This window comes from Amia ocellicauda, chromosome 22 (genome assembly GCF_036373705.1).
Source record: "Amia ocellicauda isolate fAmiCal2 chromosome 22, fAmiCal2.hap1, whole genome shotgun sequence".
Taxonomy (NCBI): domain Eukaryota; kingdom Metazoa; phylum Chordata; class Actinopteri; order Amiiformes; family Amiidae; genus Amia; species Amia ocellicauda.
This window is the reverse complement of record NC_089871.1, coordinates 3658110-3681619: the sequence shown is the minus strand read 5'-3', so window position 1 is coordinate 3681619 and position 23510 is coordinate 3658110. Positions and strand designations below refer to the sequence as shown.

The 23510-nt window shown below is 42.0% G+C and overlaps 1 protein-coding gene across 7 annotated transcripts in view; it reads left to right on the top strand.

The window, feature by feature from the left end:
* The window catches only part of nf1a (neurofibromin 1a), a 92902-nt gene extending 70342 nt beyond the window's left edge, over nucleotides 1-22560 (top strand). For 3 of the 7 annotated variants that reach the window (XM_066696144.1, XM_066696141.1, XM_066696145.1), the window contains 17 exons: nucleotides 612-891; nucleotides 1415-1629; nucleotides 2025-2086; nucleotides 2307-2421; nucleotides 2627-2728; nucleotides 4012-4152; nucleotides 5384-5510; nucleotides 5801-5932; nucleotides 6347-6482; nucleotides 7111-7268; nucleotides 7771-7893; nucleotides 8271-8401; nucleotides 8925-9025; nucleotides 10247-10389; nucleotides 10783-10829; nucleotides 11404-11620; nucleotides 16501-22560. In XM_066696144.1, coding sequence (XP_066552241.1) covers nucleotides 612-891; nucleotides 1415-1629; nucleotides 2025-2086; nucleotides 2307-2421; nucleotides 2627-2728; nucleotides 4012-4152; nucleotides 5384-5510; nucleotides 5801-5932; nucleotides 6347-6482; nucleotides 7111-7268; nucleotides 7771-7893; nucleotides 8271-8401; nucleotides 8925-9025; nucleotides 10247-10389; nucleotides 10783-10829; nucleotides 11404-11620; nucleotides 16501-16643 — 2373 coding nt within the window. In that variant the 3' untranslated portion in view covers nucleotides 16644-22560. Of the gene's footprint in view, nucleotides 1-611; nucleotides 892-1414; nucleotides 1630-2024; nucleotides 2087-2306; nucleotides 2422-2626; nucleotides 2762-4011; nucleotides 4153-5383; nucleotides 5511-5800; nucleotides 5933-6346; nucleotides 6483-7110; nucleotides 7269-7770; nucleotides 7894-8270; nucleotides 8402-8924; nucleotides 9026-10246; nucleotides 10390-10782; nucleotides 10830-11403; nucleotides 11621-16500 lie in introns of all 7 variants that reach the window. The other 4 variants (XM_066696142.1, XM_066696139.1, XM_066696143.1 and 1 more) reach the window with 2 other exon arrangements.
* Nucleotides 22561-23510: the final 950 nt, after the last annotated feature.

Here is a 23510-nt window from a genome sequence, read left to right as displayed (position 1 = left end):
CCGTGTAATAGAACATCATGCCACCAGTTTGAATTGGCAATTGAGAAAACATATCTCCCTCTATAGAGCCACATTTAAATGCCCAGCTGCCTTCAGCACTGCTCTCAGCACTTCAGCACTGTTTATTAAGATGCACACCGCGTTTTGTGTTATATATTTTTACAACCCCCTAAAAAATCGGCACCAGGGAGTTTTTGAAAGGCATCTGTGCTGCCGCTGCTGAGGTCATGGGTAGTGCCAGCAAGAGGAAAGCCACGGCACACAAGGAGACTCTTTGTTTTCCTGGCAAAGTCCTCTCTTTCTGCCAAGGAACGGGCCCCCATTCACAGACTGTCATCGTCCTCACGTCACGATGCTCCTTCTCATTCCACCGTGCAGAATAGCATAGTGTGCAGTCATGCTTTTTGGTTTTGTGTGTGCTTGCTTGCGTGTTTGTCTGATGTTTCCTCGTCTTACAATGTAACGATGTCCCATGTCTGGTTGGATGATAGATGTCATGCTGTGGTAATGTGCTCCCAAGGACGAGGGACTGTAGAAATGGAGAGATCAGGTGATTGACTGGTCTACCTATCGCTCTGTCCCTCCATCTCTCCGTCTTATCTGTGGGACAGGTGATTGGGCGGATGTGTAAGATCATCGACAAGACCTGCCTGTCTCCCACCCCCACGCTGGAGCAGCACCTGATGTGGGACGACATTGCCATCCTGGCCCGCTACATGCTCATGCTGTCGTTCAACAACTCTCTGGACGTGGCCGCCCACCTGCCCTACCTCTTCCACGTGGTGACGCTGCTGGTAGCCACTGGGCCACTGTCCCTGCGCGCCTCCACTCATGGCCTGGTCATTAACATCATCCACTCCCTCTGCACCTGTTCCCAGCTTAACTTCAGCGGTGAGCCACACTCCCATGGGCCCGTCCTCTTCTTGGGGTGCACCCGATTTTTTTTTTTTTTTTTTTTTTTTTTTTTTTTTTTTTTCCCCCCTGTGGGCAAACTGGTCCTCTCAGTGTCGATGCAATGTGTAATGACTTCTCTTTTGTGCTTTAATAGGTTTCTACAATTTCAGAATACATATTTATTTGAGAGCTTGATTTAGACACTTGTGTGAGTCTTTCTGTAGACCACTAGAATGATAAACCACCCACAAGGACCTTCCTCATAGCAAAACTATGCTCTTGAAGCCTTTATACTGCTGGCAGCTCCTTTTGTCATGTGTTTTAGCGATGCATGACTTCACACACTCTGTTGTAGGGTCTTGTATAATTTTTGTTGAGATTTAAGAACTTTTAACTTACTTTTGCTCACTCTTAATAGCCAGGTTGTATCCATTCCTTCAGGAAATCGGCATGAAGGTCTGAAGCATGAATGTTTTGATGTTTTATTTCATCAGATGATATTTTTTCTCTCTCGCCACAGAGGAGACGAAACAAGTCCTGCGTCTGAGCCTGACTGAGTTCTCCCTGCCCAAGTTCTACCTGCTCTTTGGCATCAGTAAGGTGAAGTCGGCGGCTGTCATCGCCTTCCGCTCCAGCTACCGCGACCGCTCCTTCTCCCCCGGCTCATACGAGCGGGAGACCTTCGCCCTCACTTCGCTGGAGACGGTCACTGAGGCCCTGCTGGAGATCATGGAGGTGAGGCTCTGACTGTGCTGCCCTGTGTCCCCTGTCCTCCTACCTTGTCTCACACACCATTTTGGTAGTGTTGATATTATTTTATAACAAATCTTACTAGTAAAGCATCAACCAAACTGTCACCTCCTTTTACTGTAGCTACATGAAAGGTCAACTGACCATATTACAGTAGTTTATCAGTATTTGTATATTTAAAAGCATTCTCCTTGTTTTATTTGTATTGTTTATTTAATACTGTGCACTTTTTCTTTGATCTGGGCTTTACATCCTGTTTTTGTGGTGTTTTACAGTAGCATCTTAGTATTTTTATACTTTGTATTTGCATATGTATTTATATAGTACTTATAGCATGTGTGAGAATAAAAAAAAACTGAACAAAGTTTTGTCTTCTACAGGCATGCATGAGGGACATTCCCACCTGCAAGTGGCTGGACCAGTGGACAGAGCTGGCTCAGAAGTAAGTACAGCTCGGGATTAAACTTCAAAATGGCTTCGGTTCAGTTATGTTTTGTGCAAAACAAAGTAGGCCTAAATGCTTTCAATGTCAGACTGTTGGAGGCAGAACCATTTCTTGTGATGCACGTTTCCAGCTAAAGGGTGGGCATGTGTAATGTTTGATATAGCCCTGGAACAGGTGTCTCCTAACAGCCATGCCTGACTCCTCCCTCTCTGAACAGGTTTGCGTTCCAGTACAATCCGTCCCTGCAGCCCAGGGCGCTGGTGGTGTTCGGCTGCATCAGTAAGAGGGTGTCCCACGGCCAGATCAAGCAGATTATCCGCATCCTCAGCAAGGCAAGTGCACGCTCCTGGGCACCTCCTGATTGTTTTTTTCCCTCCAAGATGCATCTCTCTTAATCGTTCTCTCTGCCTGCCTATCTGCAATATCTGTGTGCATTAGACCCCCTGTCTGCTGCAGAGTCCCTTACCCAATCTTTCAGTCTCTGCTGAATGACAATGTTTCTGTCTGGTTATTTATGTATTATTTTTTCCTCAACAGGGTCTAGAGAGCTGTTTAAAGGGCCCAGATAATTATAACAGCCAGGTATTAATAGAAGCCACTGTTATTGCACTGACCAAACTGCAGCCACTTCTCAACAAGGTACGGAGGCAGAAGTGCAACCAACCTTTGCAGGTCAAATTTACTATTTTATACTCCCTGTTCTATGTTGTCCAGTCGATCGGAGTAGTTGCTTTGCGTGTCTGTGTGTTTTATCGCCTGGCTCAGGGCTCATTCAATTGACTCTGGCCTCGCTCTTCCCTCTCCATTTCATCACCATCATTCATATAAGCGCCCCATCATCTCGGTGCTTTACGTGATCCGATATCACCCACATCCGCACGGTATCGTGTAGCATCTTGTGAACAAGGTTACTCCTCAGTCCTGGCCCTTGCAGTCGTATGCAATCTGCTGTATTAAAAAGTAAATAATGGTATCTCTTATTGGATTAATTGGTCAATAAATCAGTCTGTTTATAACATACCAAATGCAATAAATAAATCCAGTTAAGTATTAGAAAAATTGTAAATGGATGTATTTATTTTTAGTTTCCTTCATGTGGAATTCATGATTCTTAAACAGTCTTTACACATCCCCCACTCAGAAATGACCTTTTCCTTATAATATCCTTACTCACATCACCATTTCCATTTTTGTGTTCATATTCAGTGTCACCTTCGCAAAATATTCTTCTACAGTTAGAGTGCGGTTATTGCATGATTTATGGATCTCTCTCGGGCCAGGCCAGATGTGTTGTTACGAGCACTTCTGTTGTCCCTCAGGAGAGAATGTGCTCTGTATGTCATTATTGAGGTATTACGTGTACAGCATTGAAAAAAGTCCCTCAGAGCACAATCTTTTGCGAAAGTGGCCAAGGTAGGAGGACATGTAAAGAAACCGAGGGGTATCTAATGACATTCAAGAGAGAGAACCTGTAAGTACTACTGATGCTCAAATACAGAGGCTTTTGTGCTTTTTGGGTACTGTGCATCTCCCATGTTCCCAGTGCCCCAGTGAAAAACTACCAATACTGTATCATACTGAGAATAAACAATTTGCATTATCTGGCCAAAAAAGGCCTTTCTGACTACACCTTATCTCTCAGAATTCAGTTGAAACCATTTTAAATTCAAATATGCAGAGACAAGTTAAAACCACAGCAAGATAAAACCCCGTTTTAATGTATCGTACACCTGCACACCATTGTCCTAAAGCATATGTTGAGCAGCTAGCGGTTGTGGTGGTTGTTGGTGGTGTTCATAGTATTTATAAGGTGATGGGGAACTGCATTCTGGTCTTGGCAAATATGAAAAGAAAACCAAACTCAGCAGCGGAACCTGCTTAACATTCATGTGGGCCTTTGTCTTCTCCCTGTCGGTCTTCAGGACTCCCCGATGCACAAAGCACTGTTCTGGGTGGCCATCGCTGTGCTGCAGCTGGACGAGGTCAATCTTTACTCTGCTGGGACGGCGCTGTTGGAGCAGAACCTGCACACCTTGGACAGCCTGAGGGTCTTCAACGACAAGGTACGCAGCCCACCGCATCTGCAGGGGCAAACTCGCCACTTCAAAAAGTCCCTTGCCCTCTAATGGCTCAATGTGATGCTCTACAACTTCACTTTGATGCTTTTATGTTAGCCTGCTTGTTAAATCTGCTATGAAGGTGAAAGATCGAGAGACACCTACAGCTCTTCATTGTTTTAGTGAGGGGAAAATAACTTCCTTTGTGGTTTTCTGATAAAAGGGGAGATTAGGATTAAATTGTGTTCTGTGAAGAAGTTGTTGAACTGTAGCTTTTAACAGCGTGCATATCTTGTAAAAGTGCGTATGACTTCCTGTGATTATACATATGTATGTTTTTAATCTGATTGTTCGGGCAGCATAGGGTTCTTCTCAACACGTCTGTTTCAATGATAATACAATAATAATAATTAAACAATATTAAACTCGATCCAAGCGGAATTTTCAAGGGATGAAAGTGTAGCACGTACTCCAAGCAAGATCTTGGTGTCGTTTTACGGGAAATAGTGCATGCCGATGTCATCTCCAACAAGAGATAATGTATTACCCTTGCTTACAGAACAAGTGCGCTAAAGATGCTGTGAGGGTGAGGATGCAGGCACGGACTGTAAACGTAATGAAAGCACTTTAACAATGTATCAGATCATGTTTTTGTTTTGTTTCCCTGCAGCTCCCACAGAGACACTTAATCTCCCTGCATCCACCAGCCTACATAAAACATTTGGCTTTTAGGTGGTTTCACTGCGTTGCTTTCAATTCATTAGGAGACGTCCCTGTCTTGGTGTTAAATCTTGGTTGTTTATCTATTTCGCATTCATCCTTTTCTGCCGCTAATTGACTGACTTAACAAAGCGGTGCTGTCGTCACCGGGGAGTAAATCGGAGTGGGATTTCGGGGATGTGTAAGTTGTCTTTCACCTGCCATGTGTTAATGGGCTGTCTGTAAGTGATGCCTGCTGTGTCAGAGGCAGTTCTTCAGAAAGGAACAAATAGGGGGACTAATTAAAGACATGCAAATACCGTGCTAACCCGAGCATCTGGAGCCAGTCTGGTTTTTAGTGCGTAAAATAAATAATTAAACCTGTGACAATGAGAGAGTGACTGTCTGGGTTGTCTCCACCAGTAGCTGACTGTACCAGTAAGCGTGTGAAAGTGGGGGTTGGAAATTATCCATCCTTCCCAGCATTTCTTTCACCCATTCCTTGACGCCCCGCCCCGATGTCGCTCTCCCCCTGCAGAGTCCAGAGGAGGTGTTCATGGAGATCAGGAAACCCCTGGAGTGGCACTGTAAACAGATGGATCACTTTGTCGGCCTAAACTTCAACTCCAACTTCAACTTTGCACTAGTGGGACACCTGCTGAAAGGTATGAGACGCGCATACGAGGCGAGCCAGCGTGTGACACAATCGCTTGCCACAGCAGGCACACCTTCCTGTTAACTGATTTGGTGCCTTTTACCTTATATATTTTTTTAAAATCGCCCTCAGCGTATCCATCAGAGTCTTTTATTTCGATGCCAGAGCAGTGTAGGTGTAGCGTTGTGCTATGCCAGCAGCTGTTTTGTACCCTCTTTATCAGTCTCCTTCTGTCTGCATCTCCTCCGAATCCGGTGCGGTGGTTCAGTGTGTGTGCATGACCCTCTTTCCTGTCCGCAGGCTACCGACACCCCTCCCCCACCACTGTGGCGCGGACCGTGCGCATCCTCCACACGCTGCTGGCACTGGTGGGAAAACACCTCAACTGTGACAAGTTTGAGGTCAACACCCAGAGTGTGGCCTATCTGGCAGGTGAGTGGGGCGGACCACTGCACAGGAGGGGATCGGGGGAATCCCTGTGAGGGGTTCTACGCTCCCGAGCCTTTGGAAAATAAAGATAATGACTAATTTTCAGTGGCGTTAAGCTCGTCTCACCCCGGGAAATTCCAGCACTAGACTCCAAAGACAACATCTCAGTGGCTCAGTTTGGACTAAAATAACCTGTTCTGAAAAAATAATTGTTGTTCGACCTTCTTTTTTTATGTATTGTGACAAATTCCTAGTCCCGAGAAGTTTTTTATTGGGCTGAGGCGGTGTGGGTCTTTGAACTGGACGTGTGTTGTGCTGGGGTGGCAGTGGCCGGGTGGTGGAGTGGGCTGGGTGGTCTGTGGGGCAGCCGTGCTGTTTTGGGATGAGAGTGAGATCTCGCCTGCTCCCTGTGTACAGCTCTGCTGACCGTGTCCGAGGAAGTACGCAGCCGCTGCAGCCTCAAACACAGGAAGTCCCTGCTGCTCTCCGACGTGACCATGGAGAACGTCCCCATGGACACCTACCCCTTACATCACAGTGACCCCAGCTGCAGGTCCGTGTCAGACGTTTTCACCACAGAGCTTTCCACAGTGGGCTCCCAGTGCACCATAGTGACATGGCTGTCATGTTTTGCCAGCCTTTAGTACTATACAGTCACCAGGTACCATAAAGATCTAGTGAGCTAAATTACATCTGATCTTCTCTGCACCCCAAAACTATGGGGTACTTTCTCATTTTGGTCCACTCTCTCAGCCTTGTGTGTGTGTGTGTGTGTGTGTGTGTGTGTGTATATATATATATATATATATATATATATATACAGCGTCTTGCACATATTTATATACACGCTATGTCATGCCATGTTCTCACCACAGAGCCCTTTTTAAAAATTAGAGCTGGCCACCACAGAAGTGAAACTCTCTGGGTGACTGTATGAACACTGGCTTTTACAGCAGAAACAGGAAAAAAAAGCCACACACACATGAAAGACTTCAAGCTCTTCTACGTGGTTACAGACCACGTATATAGATATGTCATATGTATTTATATTTTTGTGTTTCATAGTAACTGCATTTCTGCAACCTGTGCGGTGCATTCTCTTATTAGTTGATTATGGATTTCTCAGATGTCTCCGTCTCTGCCTCACTTTCTCTCTCTCTCTCGTGCCTTGGGCTCGGCAGGACGCTGCGGGAGAGCCAGCCCTGGACGTCCCCCAAAGTCTCAGACCGATACCTGGTTGCCAACTACCCAACTGTGGGGCAAATCAGCCCCCGCACACGGAAGTCCATGAGCTTGGACATGGGCCAGCCATCCCAGGCCAACACCAAGAAACTGCTAGGTGAGTCGCATCGGGACTTGACCCGGTTCTGCCCCTTTTACCCGCACTGCACACCTGGCACCCTGCACGTGTGATGCCTGCAAATGCTGTGTTTCTGCACCATAACACTTCATGACAATTGGCCTAACAGGACTAACTGCAATGGACTTTGAAAATTACCCAGGCAGAAAAGTGTATACCTCTTTTATAACCATCTTGTTTGATAGTGGAGAACCACTGGTGATATTAAAGTGAAAAACTAAAATGTAACAGAAATAGCATTATGGAGCAAGGTGTTTGAAACAAGTGTGTTGTTTCAATAGCACTGCTCTTTGTCACTTTCCTGACAGTCCACAGGGGCCTTTATCAAGGTGAACTGATGTGCGGTCCCTGGCTGACATAAAACCAAGACGAATGTGGAGAGCGCCTGTGTGACTTTCATAATGTGCCCTGTGATGATTGATGATTGTGTTTGAAGAGCCTTTTGTTCTAACACTCACTAACCCTCGTTTCTGTGGCCCAGGCACAAGGAAGAGCTTTGACCACTTGATATCAGACACTAAAGCACCAAAGAGACCAGAGATTGAATCTGGCATCACCACGCCTCCCAAGATGAGGAGAGTAGCAGAAAATGATTATGAAATAGGTGAGCTTTTTTAAAGGAGAATTCATGAATGAAGGGGCCCTGTCCACTGGATCATTGTCACTTGACTGATTGTAGTTTGAGCATTGATGGGAAGATCTGAAAAGGAAAGAAGGCAGGGGGGAAATCTTAAAACGTGCATTTGTTAGGTGTAAGTTTTAAATAGTTGCTAAGTGAGTGAGGTTTGTGTCCCTGCCACTTCAAGGAAAGATTCTGCTAGAACAGGATCAATGACAATACTTTGATCCCACTGCGTTAGCCAGAGCAAGAGATCCCCATGTTTGATCCAGGATTAATAAACGGTACTCTCATCTTTGATCTGTCTTTTTTTTCCCCCCTTTCTTCTTCCTTTCCCCCCTTCCCTGTTCCTTCTGCTGCAGAGACCCAAAGAATAGCCAACTCCCAGCAGCACCCTCACCTGCGGAAAGTCTCCGTGTCCGAGTCCAATGTGCTGCTGGACGAGGAGGTCCTCACCGACCCCAAGATCCAGGCGCTGCTCCTCACTGTCCTTGTAAGACCATCCCTCCATCTCCTCCCTCCTCATCCTCTCCCATTGCGATCTCATATCCCCTCCCATCCTCCCCTTTTCTCCCTCCTCCATCCATGCCCCCCTATTCCACCCTCCCCAGACACTCCACTATTAATTTCAGACCCTACACACCATCACTCGTATTGATTTTCAGCCTTCTCGCAATAATAGACTTCAGTTCTGTCTCTTAATCACATTCCCACATAATTGCAGACCAACATGAACTCATTGGCCATATATATCGTCCATTGAAGAAAAGATTAACAAGATAGGGATGCTGCAATTTAAAAGGCAAACCACATGAGGAGGGGAAATGACAACTAGGCCTCTGGTCTGTAGATACAGACCTCAAAAACACATGAAGGTTTTTTGCAAGCCCTTCATTTCTATGTTCTACATGGACTGTTTGCAGAACAAACAACGGGAACCCATGAGAACTAGGAATGAATCACAGGAGAAAGTTCTCAGTGTCCGATTATTCCAAGTTGTCTTTTTTGCATTGCAGGCCACGCTGGTGAAATACACGACAGATGAGTTCGACCAGCGGATCCTTTATGAGTATTTAGCTGAAGCTAGTGTTGTCTTCCCAAAGGTCTTTCCAGTTGTGTAAGTGCTCCTGCCCTGCTCTGTGTGTAGCTTGTGCACTCATTCACTGCTGAGATTTACGTCGTTGCTGTCCAATCTAGACTTTCTTTTGTTAATTGAAGTTTAACACAAACAAAAGCAAAACTAGACCACCTAAAATGAGCATTAACTGTTAGCAGAAAAGATGACAACCATTTGAGAAATGTCCGGGTGTGAGAGATGAGGGGATTAAATACTTTATTACAGTCCCATTTGAGGGATCTGTACTGGAGCTTGCATGAGCAAAGCTGAGCACTGTTGTTTGTCTGTGGTGGATGTTGGCATGCTGTGCATGAGTAATCGACATGAACATTGACACAGAGTTCCCACAGAAGGCTTACGGTGATGTATTGGTGTTTAGTTGTGGCTATGATTAACAAATTCCCCTACCCCTGAAATAAATGTGGTGAGCAATATTGAAGAAGAGCGCACAACATCATTTCAGAAAACAGTTGAACGCTAATTAGCATTGTGTTTCTCACGCTACTGTCTGTTAGAGTTGAGTTCTGTGGAGTTTTTGGAGTTAAGAGAAATAAGCTTTTATACACGCCCGCCCATTACTTCTATAGTGTAAGTAACTTTTAAGTGTGTCACTTTCTGTTGTCATCCTTCAAATCATAATGAAGGTTTCAGTGGGTCAATTGTAACATCCAATGCAGTCACTTTGAAGATGTCAGCTTGCGGGAGTGCTAGGGGCGTGACCTCAAGGCGACATGTCCGTCGGGTGTCCTTCACGTTTCTGTGATGCAATGGAAGTGCCTTTATCTGGCGAATCAGCTGCCAGAGATCAGCTTCATGCACATAATTCAAACTGTTGAACCAGCACGTGATATCTGTGACTATATTTATCGGATCCATACTGTTTCTCTTAAGTCAGCACTTTGGGTTGGAGTGGAGAATATGAATGCGTTGCACACTTGGGACTTTAGCTGGGATTTAAATCACAACGTTGACCAACCCGCTAATAGAAGACTAAGATACTGTACTCAGTACTTTTTTTGTAATATGATCCTTTTTTCTGCCCATAAATGTAACTATGATGTACAGGTTCATAGTTGGCTATTAGCGGGTGTGTCAAGGTTTTGATTTAATCCGGTACTGGAACTGGAACTGTTGGCGGGTTTTGAATGCCATTGTTTTGTTGTGGTTGGGTTGCGTATTGATGTATGCTGTAGTAAACACGATTTTTTGTTTTCCTTTCAGCCACAACTTACTAGACTCGAAGATAAATACCCTCCTATCACTGTGCCAAGACCCCAACCTCCTGAACCCCATCCATGGCATCGTGCAGAGTGTGGTGTACCACGAGGAGTCCCCCCCGCAGTACCAGCCCTCCTACCTGCAGAGTAATGGCACCACCTCTCTCTCACACAGGCGCACACACTCTTATACACTGCGTTAGCAAAGATACTGGCACCCGCCTCTCTCTGGTGGTATTGGATTGTACTATTGGTCACCAGTCTTTTTTGACTGAATAATGTAACCCCATGCCAGACTAGTACCTTTTGTATATCTACATGTTTGTAGTTTGAGTATCGTTTAAGTAGATTTTCTTTTTTGCAGTGAACAGCTGAATATTTTAAAGAACCCTTTTCAATATATATGCCCCTGTGGTCTAAATGCATTAACTTCACAGCATATAAAATCAACTTTGCTGCTAATTGTTCAAGTTGGTTTGCTCCAAACTCCAAACTCAAACTCAGTCGTCTCTCCCTGTCTCTCTTTCTCGCTCATTTTAGGCTTTGGTTTCAATGGCTTGTGGAGGTTTGCTGGTCCTTTCTCAAAGGTATGATTAATCACCCTTGTGTTTGCTTTTCATTTTCGTTGGCAGCGTGAAAAAAATTCAGCCTTGCTAAGCAATTATTGCAACAGAACCGAATCTGCAGAGTACATCAAGATTTATCGGACAGCACCCACAGCACCGCCACCCTCTTCCCTCCTCATATTATCTGTTGTTTAAATGCAAGACATTACTACTGATGAGAAATAGAACGGCAGCCGGGTGAATTGATAGATGTTTGCGGTGCTCCACCTGAGAGAGGGATCTGTCGCTTATAAAGAGTCTCTGACTAATCTCCAGGCTTGTCATTTAGGCTCTTGAAGAATCAATCTGTCTCAGTTTCCTGCACATTTTATGTAAACAAAGTCAAAACATTCATTATCATCCACACACCTGGCCGCTGAAGTTGAAGCTGTAGGGGACACTTGGGTTTTTCCATCTATACGGTAGTTCATTCTTTTAATCTGTGCTCTACGCTATAAAGCACACCCTCACTCATACTCGTATCTAGATGTGCGTGTCGAGAACCCCAGTTTAAAACGGATCTGTTCACCGGCCCATTTTCTCGCCCCCTGCACAGCAAACCCAAATCCCGGAAGACGCCGTGCTGATCGTGAAGTTCCTGGATGCCTTGATCGACACCTACCTGCCGGGCATCGATGAGGAGACCAGCGAGGAGTCCCTGCGCACGCCCACGTCGCCCTACCCCCCGCCCGTGCAGAGCCAGCTCAGCATCACCGCCAACCTCAACCTGTCCAACTCCATGACCTCGCTCGCCACCTCCCAGCATTCCCCAGGTCAGCACGCAGGCTCGGACACCGTCGTCGCCGACACGCAGTCGCACAGACACTGACACGAGTGCACACAAGCACAGACCTACAGGCACTGAAATGAAACCATTCCACCGTCTATTTTAAAATACCAAAAAAAAAACTCAAATTTGTCAAACCGCTCTGAAACTGGAGTTTACTTCCCTGCACACGTGTGTAAATGCACACAGGCACACATGAATGGGCTGTAGTGGTTTCATAGTGGTTCATTCTGTCACACACATTCATTTCTGGGAAACATTGATATCATTCATTACTTCTCTCTCCGTTTCTTCACTTCTTTCCACGTGTTCTGCAGTATTAACCCAGATGTTTGCATATTTCAACTTGTAACATAGTTTCCTCCTGGCTGCTTCTCTCCAAGTCTTTCCCGACTCCGGTATTCAGACATTCACTTCCACTTTCAATACAGATCTCATTGCAGACTCTTAAAACACTGCATTTACCTTTTGTTTCTTAAAGCACCAGATTCGAAGGGAAAAGTATATTTTATGTTGAAATGTGTCCGTGTATTCATTTTGAAGATCTTATTTAGTCAGCTTCTGCATCAATGCATTTTTAACAATACGTGGTTTGAAAAAAGGCTGCTATTGTTTAGATCTTCATTGTGTTATAAATACAAGGCTTTTGGTCTCGTGTAATTTTTGCTGTTTGCGGTTGTGGGGATATGCGCTGTACGTTTTCTGTTGAATTGGCTGAGATATGAACGATAGCTAAAAATGAAATCCAGACTCGGTGCCCCTCAGAGGGATGTAGTTACCTTTCATCCGTGCCATTTGCAGCTCTTTAAATGATAAGACAAGTTTCAGAAATAATGCTAGATATTACCTTTATTTGTTACTCTTATTAGTAGAAGTTAACCAAAAACAATGTCCTCTTGTTCATTTCCTCATTTCAATTACACTGAAGGAAAGTCGTGATACTTTGTAACTTATCCGTTGTCAGCCTGAATTAATTTTATTAATGGTTAATTGATTCTCCGGTACCCACCACAAGAAGTCTAGCATTTAAAAAATCGGTAATGCATGACATTTATTACTTTTTATACAGATATCATTAGATGCAAGTAGAATCCAAATTACTGAATTTGGTACAAGAAAAAAAAGTTTGCTCCACTTTTTGTTTCTTTCTAAAGGGAATTGAATTTATTTTTCTAAAGTAGGCCAGAAACAACTTAAAATATTAATTAAAGGTTTATGGTTTGGGAAAACAGTAAATAGACTTGGCAGCTTCGGATCTACTCCAGGGGGAGAAAATAAACTAAACTGCACCACACTTTGCTCTGGCTTTTTAAGGTTAATCCGTCTGTGTGGTTTTGTGGCAAAAAATCATTTTTTTTTTCCAGTTTCTCTTATTTGTTTGCATGTGCTTGTGTATTGTTAATTTTTTTTAATGCACTCAACCTTGCTTTTCTTTTGTTTTCTTTTCCTGTTTTCTTTTTTCCCCCCATTTCTGTTTTGATGTGCCTGTTTGCTGTCTGCGCGGGGCGATGTGCGGCGCATGGTGCTGTCTAGTTTATAGACGGTCCCCAACATTGCCCCAATTGAGGTCCTCCGATGTGGTGCCCCAGAAAATGCCTGGTACAAATGAAAACTATAGAGCTGTATTGGGCAAGTAATGCCCAAGCCTATAGTTTGTAAACAGTGGTAACTTTTAAGTTGCATTCTCTTTTTTGTTTATATTGTGTTTGTGTTGCAGATTAGCTTTATTCTAACATTTATTCATTCATTCTTTTGCTTTGTTCATCTTGTTACTTATAAATGTATTTATTTTTTTGGAAGTGATCATAAAACCAAATATTAATCAAATAGTTCCCTCTTAACTTCGTAGAGAGTCTCAAAACATTTAAGAAATAATTCATAATGCATTTAAAAAACGGAACATGATAAATCCAGTATTTTGCAGTGCATCTTGTCCATTTCAATTGGACATGGCAAAAATACAACAGAGGCCACAAGTTTAACATACAATCAAGCAGTTGACTTTCTTCATATCATTTGCTTTGGCTTAGCATTTCAATTCAAGAAAAATGACATTTACTTAATGTGGAGAGAATTCAGCACAGTATAAATTAACGCATTTGATAATTTGTATAGCTTCTTTTAATTTGGTTTAAACCCAGTGTAGTCTGGTAACATAACACCAAAAACCAGGCTACCCTACTTTTAATAATATTTAAGAAATCCTGTCAGTATTTTACTAAAATATATATTTTAAAATATTGTACTTGTTTCTAAAGTTTGTGATAATATGAGGTAATGAGAGAAAATGTTGTCTAGCTTTTTGTGGTTTAGTTTTTATGTAAATCATTATTTATTTCTTGGTTTTTGTTCTGTCATCCTCTGGGCTCTCATGGTCACTCACTGCTGTTTCTTTCCCATCCTCTGTCTATGAAGCTTCTCTGGCTTGCTCTAAGTCTGCCGTTTTCACACCGCTCCTCGTCTGTCCAGGTACTCCTCTTTCTCCTCCTCCTCTTCCTCCTCACCCCTCCCTCACATGATCACTGATCTGGCCCAGAACCACGGGCAGACTCACAGGGCCAGGGCACTAACTCCTAAAGATAGGAGATTGTAAACCACAGCCGAAGGCCGGACTTCCAAGAGCAATAACTTTACACCACTTGACTTTATTTACGGCTCTGTTGAAGACCCGAGAGGTGGGTGGGGGAAGATTACATCGGGGGGGAGAAACAAAACCTTAAATGGCTAGGGTTTATCACAATGCTTTATTGTGTTTTTTGTTCGCTCAGTACTAAAAGTGAAGTTGCCAGTTCTCTGTGGAAATAGATGTACCGCAAAGAAAGTGTTTTCAGTCCCAGACTCTTGTGTAACTCTCCTGCCAAACGTTTCTGTGCCGCACTTAGTCATCATAATATAATAACTGAAGCAAAAAACAGAATTAGAAACCTGATTTCCGGTTTCATGGTAGTCGAGTGTCTCTTTATTTACATTGTTTCTGAAGAATTCAATTTTTCACTTTCCTGTATTAAAATGGCGGTATCTGCTTTACATTTCAGAGAAAAGTCTAATTAGGGAGAGTTTGTCTGAGGTGTAAGAGACATGCATATGCTGTACAGGAACTTAATGCTTCACAGAGAGCAGTTTTTACAAAGACATTGAAACTCAACTTTGCCAAGGTTCTGCTCTGTGAATTTCTTTTGTAGACAAACAGAGAATCGAAGTGTTTGGATCTTGACAAAACGCACCAGGTAACCGTCACGCAGCTTGTTGGTCCGTTGATTTCTGGTAGATAATCGACCGCAGAATTTTACCCCGGTGTTTGTTGAACTTGAAGTAGTTTGTTGATTTGGGGATTTTTAAAACTTTAATCCATGTCTTGTATTTAGGTTTCTTGTAAAGCGTGCCAAGACTTGTAAGTCTTTCATTCTTTTGAATCGGCCTTCAATTGGATCTTGTCTACCGGTGGGTTGATAAAACCTGCGTAGATAAGAAGTGCAATTGTCTCAAAACTCAAGACGGTTTAATCCACAAACCCAGACCCCATCTTCCCCTTCCTTCCTGTTCCCAGTATGATGGATGATTTCATTTTTTAACCAGCATGTACTAAGCTGAAGAAAGCAGTTCAAAGTTATGTTCAGAAAAGGGGATTTGTCAGTGATCTTGCTATTTACACAAGGCTGCGAGTTCGTCATGTTTAAACTGCGTCTACAGCACCACCTACTGGGCAGATAGAGCACTGCATCCCGGCCAGACCTGCATTGCTCTTTCAGGGTCACTATTTTATTTGAGAGGATTTGGGGGTTGCTAACTTGAATAATATATATTCTTATTATAATGATACATTTTATTAGACGTTTCTGTATATATCAGGGTGGCCAGCCTTGTTCCAGCTCCCAAAATTGGCAGGTTTTTACAGGTCTCTCAATCACCAATCAATGGATACCTTGAACTCATGGAAGTTCATGACTAATTCAGCTCAATGAATCAGTTAACAATTTCGCTGAATCAGGGTTGGCCTCCCCCTGGTATATATGATGGAAGATGGTAGATACCTGAGCTTCGTTAGGGTAAAATGGGTCTGAAGAGGTTTGTTGTCCTGATCTTTGAATCTTGGTGATGGTCTGCTCCGAAACGACCTCTTCAGTTAATGACTGTGGACTGTGGAGGGATTAGTTGGTGCACTGACATAATTAAGCATCTGGCCACCCGCTCCCCATTGTCACAGTCCTGGTGGGAACCATGTCTGTCTGTGTGGAAGGTTCTGGGTTCTCACAACTCATCATAGCATTCAAAGCCTGAAACAAAATCACTGAAAAGGTAGACAAATATTGGTGCACAGCAGAATACGTCTGTGGCCGAAAATACATTTTTATATATATATATATATATATATATATATATATATATATATATATATATATGTGTGTGTGTGTGTGTGTGTGTGTGTGTGTTACTGGTAACCACTTTATTTCCTCACTTATGTTAGCGTCGTGTGTCATTTGTTTGATATTTGTGCTTTATGATTAAGAAATATAAAAATATCCAATGCTTCAAGAAGTGTAACTCGGGTAGAAGTGTAACTTCTCGTTGTCTTTGTGAAGAGGCATCGCAAGGACTTCTCACATTTGCTTCTCTTCAAATGTGGGATATTTTTTGGGATATGTGATACAGCAATCAAACTGCACATAATACAGTAAACAGAATAGTCAAAAATATGGCCCAGCAGTGGTGGTAAGATGTGAGTGTAGATTGGTGATGAAGGGGGGAGAAAATCTCAGGAGTTTTCAGAGAGCGATCGTGGGGACCCTGAGTTTAAGTTTGTCAGCCACAGAGTTGAAAACCGCTCAGTCAGCCTGCATCTCACCCTCCTCTGTCTCGCTCCGACAGGAATCGACAAAGAGAACGTGGAGTTGTCCCCGACCACGGGCCACAGCAACAGCGGGCGCACGCGGCACGGCTCGGCCAGCCAGGTGCAGAAGCAGAGGAGCACTGGCAGCTTCAAGAGGCCCAGTATTAAGAAGATCGTGTGAAGGAGGAGGAGGAGCGACACGGGGGAATCTCCCAGCCAACCTTTCCAGACATGATGCTGCACTTTTCTTTTTCTTTTAAGTTTGTTCCTTCGTTTCATTTATCGTTTTGTTTTTATTTTACCCGTCAAAGTCGGACAGTTTTGTCTGATCAACATTATTGAAGAACTGCCTGAATAGTCTTTTTTTTTTTTTTTTTTTTTGTTTCAGATTTTTGTTCATTTTAAAGCCAGCCAGTGTTTCTGAAGCATTACTGAAGACTTTATTTTTTTCCTTTGTCATAACTAGTTTGTTTTTTCTTTTAATCGTTATTTTCGCTGGAAGAAAGCACTGAAATTAACACTGCGGTAGATGTCAGAAAATGGAAGCCATTTTGTTGTAGATGAAACTCCTTGCTTTATCATTTTTAGTTTTTTTTTTTTTTGCCTTTTTTATATATAATATTGAAAAGTGTTATCAAAGACAATTTCTATGATTTGCACACTTTTCTTTCATCCACAGAACGTGGCTTTTTATCGTGGAATCGTATATATAACTACGTAAGTTGAAAGAATCTGCTAGTCAGAGCGTGCTGCACAATTCCTTTTAGCTGACTTTTTTTTTGGGGGTGGGGGGGTTCGCCACTGGTGTTTTTAGTGTTGCCGATCGGTGACCGGAAACACTTGTTTTTATAAATGTAAATTCAGCAGGTTGCTAACAGGTACTAGTTGGGAATTCCCTTTTAAACCAAGGGCAGTTTGATTTTAAAAAGTACGAAGTTCGAACTCAAGGATTCCTCCCAGGTGAGATTACAACCCAGGTGTCAGTCTTTGCGTATGGGGCACAGAAGAGCTGTAGAGGGGTCTCTGTGAAGAATGGCATTCATTAAGATGGATAAAATGTCCCAGAATGAAGTCTAGGGAGGAAAATCCCTACTGTCTTCACCAACCACATCCATTACCAGAAACGAAACAAAAAACACTGCAGGGGACAAATACTAGCCAGATTATGACCCGTATACAGGAAGTTCACCGCTTATACTGACTGGTAATGTACTGTATCTCATATGTGTGGAGATTAGGATGGATGTTCCGGTTTGGGAACTCTTGAATCCCGATAGGTTTCAGAAACTCAGAAAGCAGAAAGAAGCATGATCTCTCACACAAACACACATTTTGGGATGTTGTTCAATCCTTTGTGTGCCTTTGTCAGGGTTTTCAGATGTTTATAGTTTGTACAAAAATGTAAAAGGAAAAAACTAAGAGAACCTTGCTTTGGAAAGTAAAAACAGGTACTAATTTTAGAGACTTGTGTGTTCTGCAAAATGTAATAGCATTCTATCTTATAATAGTCAAATATACAATCATCAGTACCCCTCTGCCTGATAGTAATTGCCCTGTATAGCTAAGTATCCATTATGGAGAATTTGTGTTTGTTTTTTCAGCATTCATTCTTAAAGAAATAAAAAAATAATAAAAAAAAAGACAGTAAGACACTAGAAATACAACACGTACATGTAAATAGAAAAGCGCCTTTATTTTATTGATTAAAAAAAAAATACAAAAAAAAAAAAATCACACTTTGATTTGTTTACAGTCCAGAAGACAATAATGGATACAATCGTTATATGCAAAACCGATTTGCCAAAACGCGGTAACCTAGAATTGAAGTAAATACAAGATATAGTATTAACTCGGAAGTATCTCTATTTTACCCTTTTGAATGGTGACGGATATGTGTTGCAAGTGGACGAACGCGAGAGAACTGCTTTGAACGTTCACCTGTACTGTGGCAGCCATCTTTACAAGTCACACGTTGTGCGATACGATGCCAAGAAACATTCGAAAGCATTACAAAAGCCGATTACTGGTTGTGCGTCTCATATAGACTGTCCTGCCTTCCCTTTCGTGGTGTAACCTGCGTTTGGTGTCTAGCTATTTTCAGTAGATGGCCTCTTTCTTGTGGTCAATAGCCCCAATATATAAACAGTTTACTAATCTGACATTGAATACTCTAGGAGGTTAAACACGCATTCAGTAGCACATGTATTTGTGTGTACATGTGTAAAGAGGCAGTAAACGCAGGCTTGCGCTGCACGGAAGCCTCTCGGTCCGCTCGGCCGTGCGCGTGCAACGAGATGATCGGTCTCAAGGGGGACAGATCCAGTGTACCATCATTAGTGGGCCATAGACTCTGCACCAAAGAGTAGCTTTGCACTAGCGAAAGGAAAATCAAGCCTGTTTCTGATTTTTTTTTTTTACTTTTAAAAGTGATTTTTGTGGCTCTCTCATCCTGGGCATGTAGGGACGGATTTCCGTGTGCGCTTGTCGAGGGTGGTTGGTACGAACGGCTGTGCTTTACCTTTCACTGAACGCGACGCAAGTTGCACCGCGCCAGGGCCTCCCTTGGTCAGTCTGGCCCCCTTCCGCACTGCCTTGGCTTGGGCACCCCTCCAAGTGTCCTACAAAAAGACTGAAGCAAGGTCCCACCCTGGTGTTTTTCTAGGAACCATTCTTCACTTTTGGTTCTTAATCCATACTGCTGTGCAAGTGTGTCCCGTATGTGCGCGAATGTCGTTTCCAGCTCTCATAAATCCTTTTTCTTGGTTTGTTACTTCCCCAAACCGCATCATTGCACTTTTACTAATGCTAGAAAAGTGCAAGTAGAATACAGTAGCGTCTAGAGCTGATCTGTATTGTTGCCAGAATTAGTGTTCCGATTCAGTCCAGTTGTGTAGAACAGTTGTATTTCCTTACAATGAATGAAAACTGACATACTCGTATTGTTTTTGTTTGTTTTTTTAATTACTTATGATTGCTAACTGTATCATAATATTTTGGCTGCTAATATTAGTGTTGTAGTATACTTCAGCAGTCTAGCTTTCAACTGTGCCCAGCATTGTTTTCTCCATAACAATGAATTCCCCTAAGCAAGCTCTGGCAAGCAATGATGTAATACTGGACAACACCACACTGTCTGAATGATCTGGAGAAGACCCAGAGTATAGTTTTTGTTTTCACGAAAGCTATGCGATTGTTGGAATTGGTGGACACGTCTGCTGAATCACCCTAGTGTGTGTTGTACACTTGAGGGAATGAATGAGAGATTCTGCAAAAGAAAGATCCAAGGCAGATGGCATTCGGAGTTGTTTTATGTGACTATGACTGCAGTTAGCTAGTGTGAGGCGCATCTGTAACAAAATGACAAACAACACCTTTTAACAAGAACCAGCTTCCAGCAGTCTTAACCTTTTTCTTTCTGGATGTGATGGTGATGTGCTGGTTATGTATCCCACAGAAAAACAAAACACAAATATGCATCCGCACGCACACTGCTGAATTGTGATGCGGTCGCCAGTTAATCTATTCTAGAGAGTGGGTGTCAATCGGAGAGAGGACAAATGGATACTGTGTAATGAAATAGTCACCATGTTAAATGGGTTCATTTTGTTTACAAATGTTTTATATACTTGAATCACGAGAGTAAAAGCCTGTTTGAAACACAGTCCTCCCTCTCCAAGAGAGGAAATAAAGGGAAAAATGAAATGGCTTTTAAAACTGAATAAAATAAGGGTACCAAACATAATCTGACTAGTATTATAGAACTGAACATAGTATTATTAAAGAAACCAAAGTCTAGGAATACAGTATACAGTTTGCAATACAGTAGAAGAATAAGCTCTTTGATCAGTGGCTTTGAGAGACAAAGTACATCTGTAACCCAGTCAGCCTCAATCTTTACATATATATATATATTATATGTCTGTGTGTGTATAATATATATATATATATATATATATATATATATATATATATATATATATATATATATATATATATATATACACACACACACACACACACGTATACATACAGAACACATACATGCACAGTATATAAGTGTATGACGTTACGTAGAATTAATACTTTTTATTTGCGTAGTTGATTGATTATTGTTAATTTGATGTTTTATACTTATGAAATATGGACCAAACAAGAATTTATGTAATCCCTAAAGGAAGCATTAAAAAAAAACTGTCTATATGGAGAACCTAAAGGTTAAAAGATGTTCAAGGGATGTTTTCAGGCACTTTACAGTCATTTGTAGTTATTTAATGTCTGCCCTACAAGCCTTTTCATGGTGTTGCACACAGTAAGCGAGGCGAGGCTGAAAAGAACGAAATGAAACCCTTTTTTTCACTCCCTTGGTTTTGAGGTTTGGTTCACGAAAATTCATGTCTAATTACAAACCTATCTGCACATCCTGATTTTGCTCTGTCTGTTACCCCGGCTTTGTGATCTGCAGTCTAAAACCAAATGCAAAACCATCTGGAAGAGAGAAACTAAGACAGACGAACTTTCTTGTTTCCTTTTCTGTTGTCATTTTTGTCCCCCCTATTGTGTAATATTCAAACTGCATTTTGTTTTTTGTTTTTTCCCCCCAGTCTCATGCTGTGTGCCAGCAAAACTTGTTCTGAAAAGCCTTCTCAGCAAAATCCGCGTACCAAAACAGATTTGCGAGTCAAATATAATGTGAAAAAATAATAGTTGGGAACAAAATGTGACACTTTGGGACAGATTGAACACTCCATCCCAGCGGCAGTGTGCACCTCCTTCCGTGACAACAATATAAACTTGTTACAAAACCTTTTGTGTTTTCATCCCCAATTCAGTTGTTTTTCATAATATGGTACAAAGTTTCAGTATGAAATTTTATTTCTCTAGTTTCTATACTACCCCTCCCCAATTTCGGGCTTTTAGAGAGAAACAACTGTGCACATTTGCTGCAGTCTGATCAAAATGTATTCCTTGTTAAAATGGTACACATACTCACTGCCTTGGTATACCCTTGTCTTTATAGCAGGCCATGTATTAAGAATGGCGAGAAGAAAACTTTAAATTTAGAGTTGAATGCTGTATATAGGTAGCCTTGAGTTTAACTCTGATAGCCTTCGGTTTAGATCTCACAGTAGTGTTTCAGTTACAGCTTTTACTTTGCATCATGGAGAGATGAGTTGTTCTTTACACAGGAGTTAAAGGGGCATTCAGCACCATGATGGAACGTGTAATAAATCTGTCCCTGTCATTTTCTAACTGAGGACACGGGCACCAAAAGACTTTTGTACATTTGTACTGTGATTAAGAGCTAAACGAGTACGTAGAACTGATAGTCTGGTTTGGGTGAGAGAGCCGTGTGCAGTGTGTAGAATTGCACTATTTCTAACTGCAGTCAGACATTTCGTGTGTAAGGTGTAATGACCTAAAATTAGGCACGTCTTACTTGAGGTTATGCAAAACCATTTTTTGCCACAAGGTGTCACTTTTGAGCGTTGGCCACACTATTTTTTCTTTTTTTGTCGTTGTTTTTGTTTTTTTAATGCAGTACGTTTCACCTCTGTAAATATTTTTTTGTGTAAAATTTGACAAAGGTATATTTACTACACTGTAAATACATGTGATGATATATTGTATTATTTTGCTTTTTTGTAAAGCAGTTAGTTGCTGTACATGTATAACATACAAATTTAATTATTCTAGTGGTAGTAATGATAACTTCTCTCTCTCTCCACCCTTTCACTGCATTATGTCATTAAAAAATAAAAATATTGAGTAAAAAACGATTAAAAAATGGAAAAGAATATAAATTGCTGTGTATTATAAACTCACACTGTGTATGATACTTATTGTTTCCATTGGACTTCACCTTGAGAAATGTTATCTTAATAAATACAATTTTCAATCCTGTTAGTGCTGTGTGGCAGAGGTATGCCAGAAGAAAGCTAAAGAATCTGCTGTTTAAAAAAATAAGATATGTTACTCATAGACGCCATTGTAGAAATCATTGTTCAAAATATTTGTTCCCACCGCCTTCCTCTGTACCATTTCCATCCCTCTGTGTATGTATTCCTTTTTTGGAAGTAAAATGTAAATTCAACCTGTTACCAAGTAGTGCGAGTGTGCTTCTGTTCAGACCGACAAGGGTGTCAAACTGCAGACATTTCTGTTCCAACTGAATTCCTCGTTTCCGCAGTTCAGCTCAGTTAAGGTTTTCCTAAGCCAATTACTTTTCTTCGTACACTGTTGACTCATGGTGCATTTCCCACTGAACATTTTGGGGTTGGAGAGGACTTTAATTAGACCAATTAACTAGCTCAGAGCTGAGGACACCGGTTCCCCCAGGAATCCCCCTTTGAGCAACAGCGCAGGGATACAGGCCTCTCGGGTAGGCAAAGCAAAAGACATTCAATAAATTAAATCTATTGGGGAAATTGTCAAAGCAGCAGCAATGCAGCCTTGCCCTCTCATGAGCCCACTGGGAGGTGGCGTTTGTATGCAGTCACCTCCAGTCCAGGGTTTCCTGCTGCTTTGCCACTGTTCCTCTGGGAAATTTAATATGATCCTGACTAATATAACACCCAGGACCACAACAGCCTACTGATAGTAGTTTCTTCATGATGGAAGATCACGTACGACATCTTCTATGTTGTAATGGTAGTAGTGAAGGGGCCCCATCGAGCCAGTGTTACATCATTATTTTGACAGGGTGATTGGTTGGTGCATACTTAACATTACAGTGAAGGAAAGGTTATAAGCATGAACAAAAAGCACAACAACATCAATTTAAAGCTTCTGATGTCTACGGTTTGTCACTGCTTTAAATGAATCGTCAATAGATCAATAAAATGCATTACAGATTACTGCTGGAGTTAAAATTAGCTAGGGCTGGGGTAACCTGTAAGGATATGGGCGCCTGTCAATAAATATTATTTATTCATTAGCAGATGCCCTTATCCAGGCTGAGTTACATAATATATGAGCATTACAAAAGTGCAATAATACAACCTAAAATTACAGATCAAAACAATGCAATTAAAAGTTCACATAATTACAC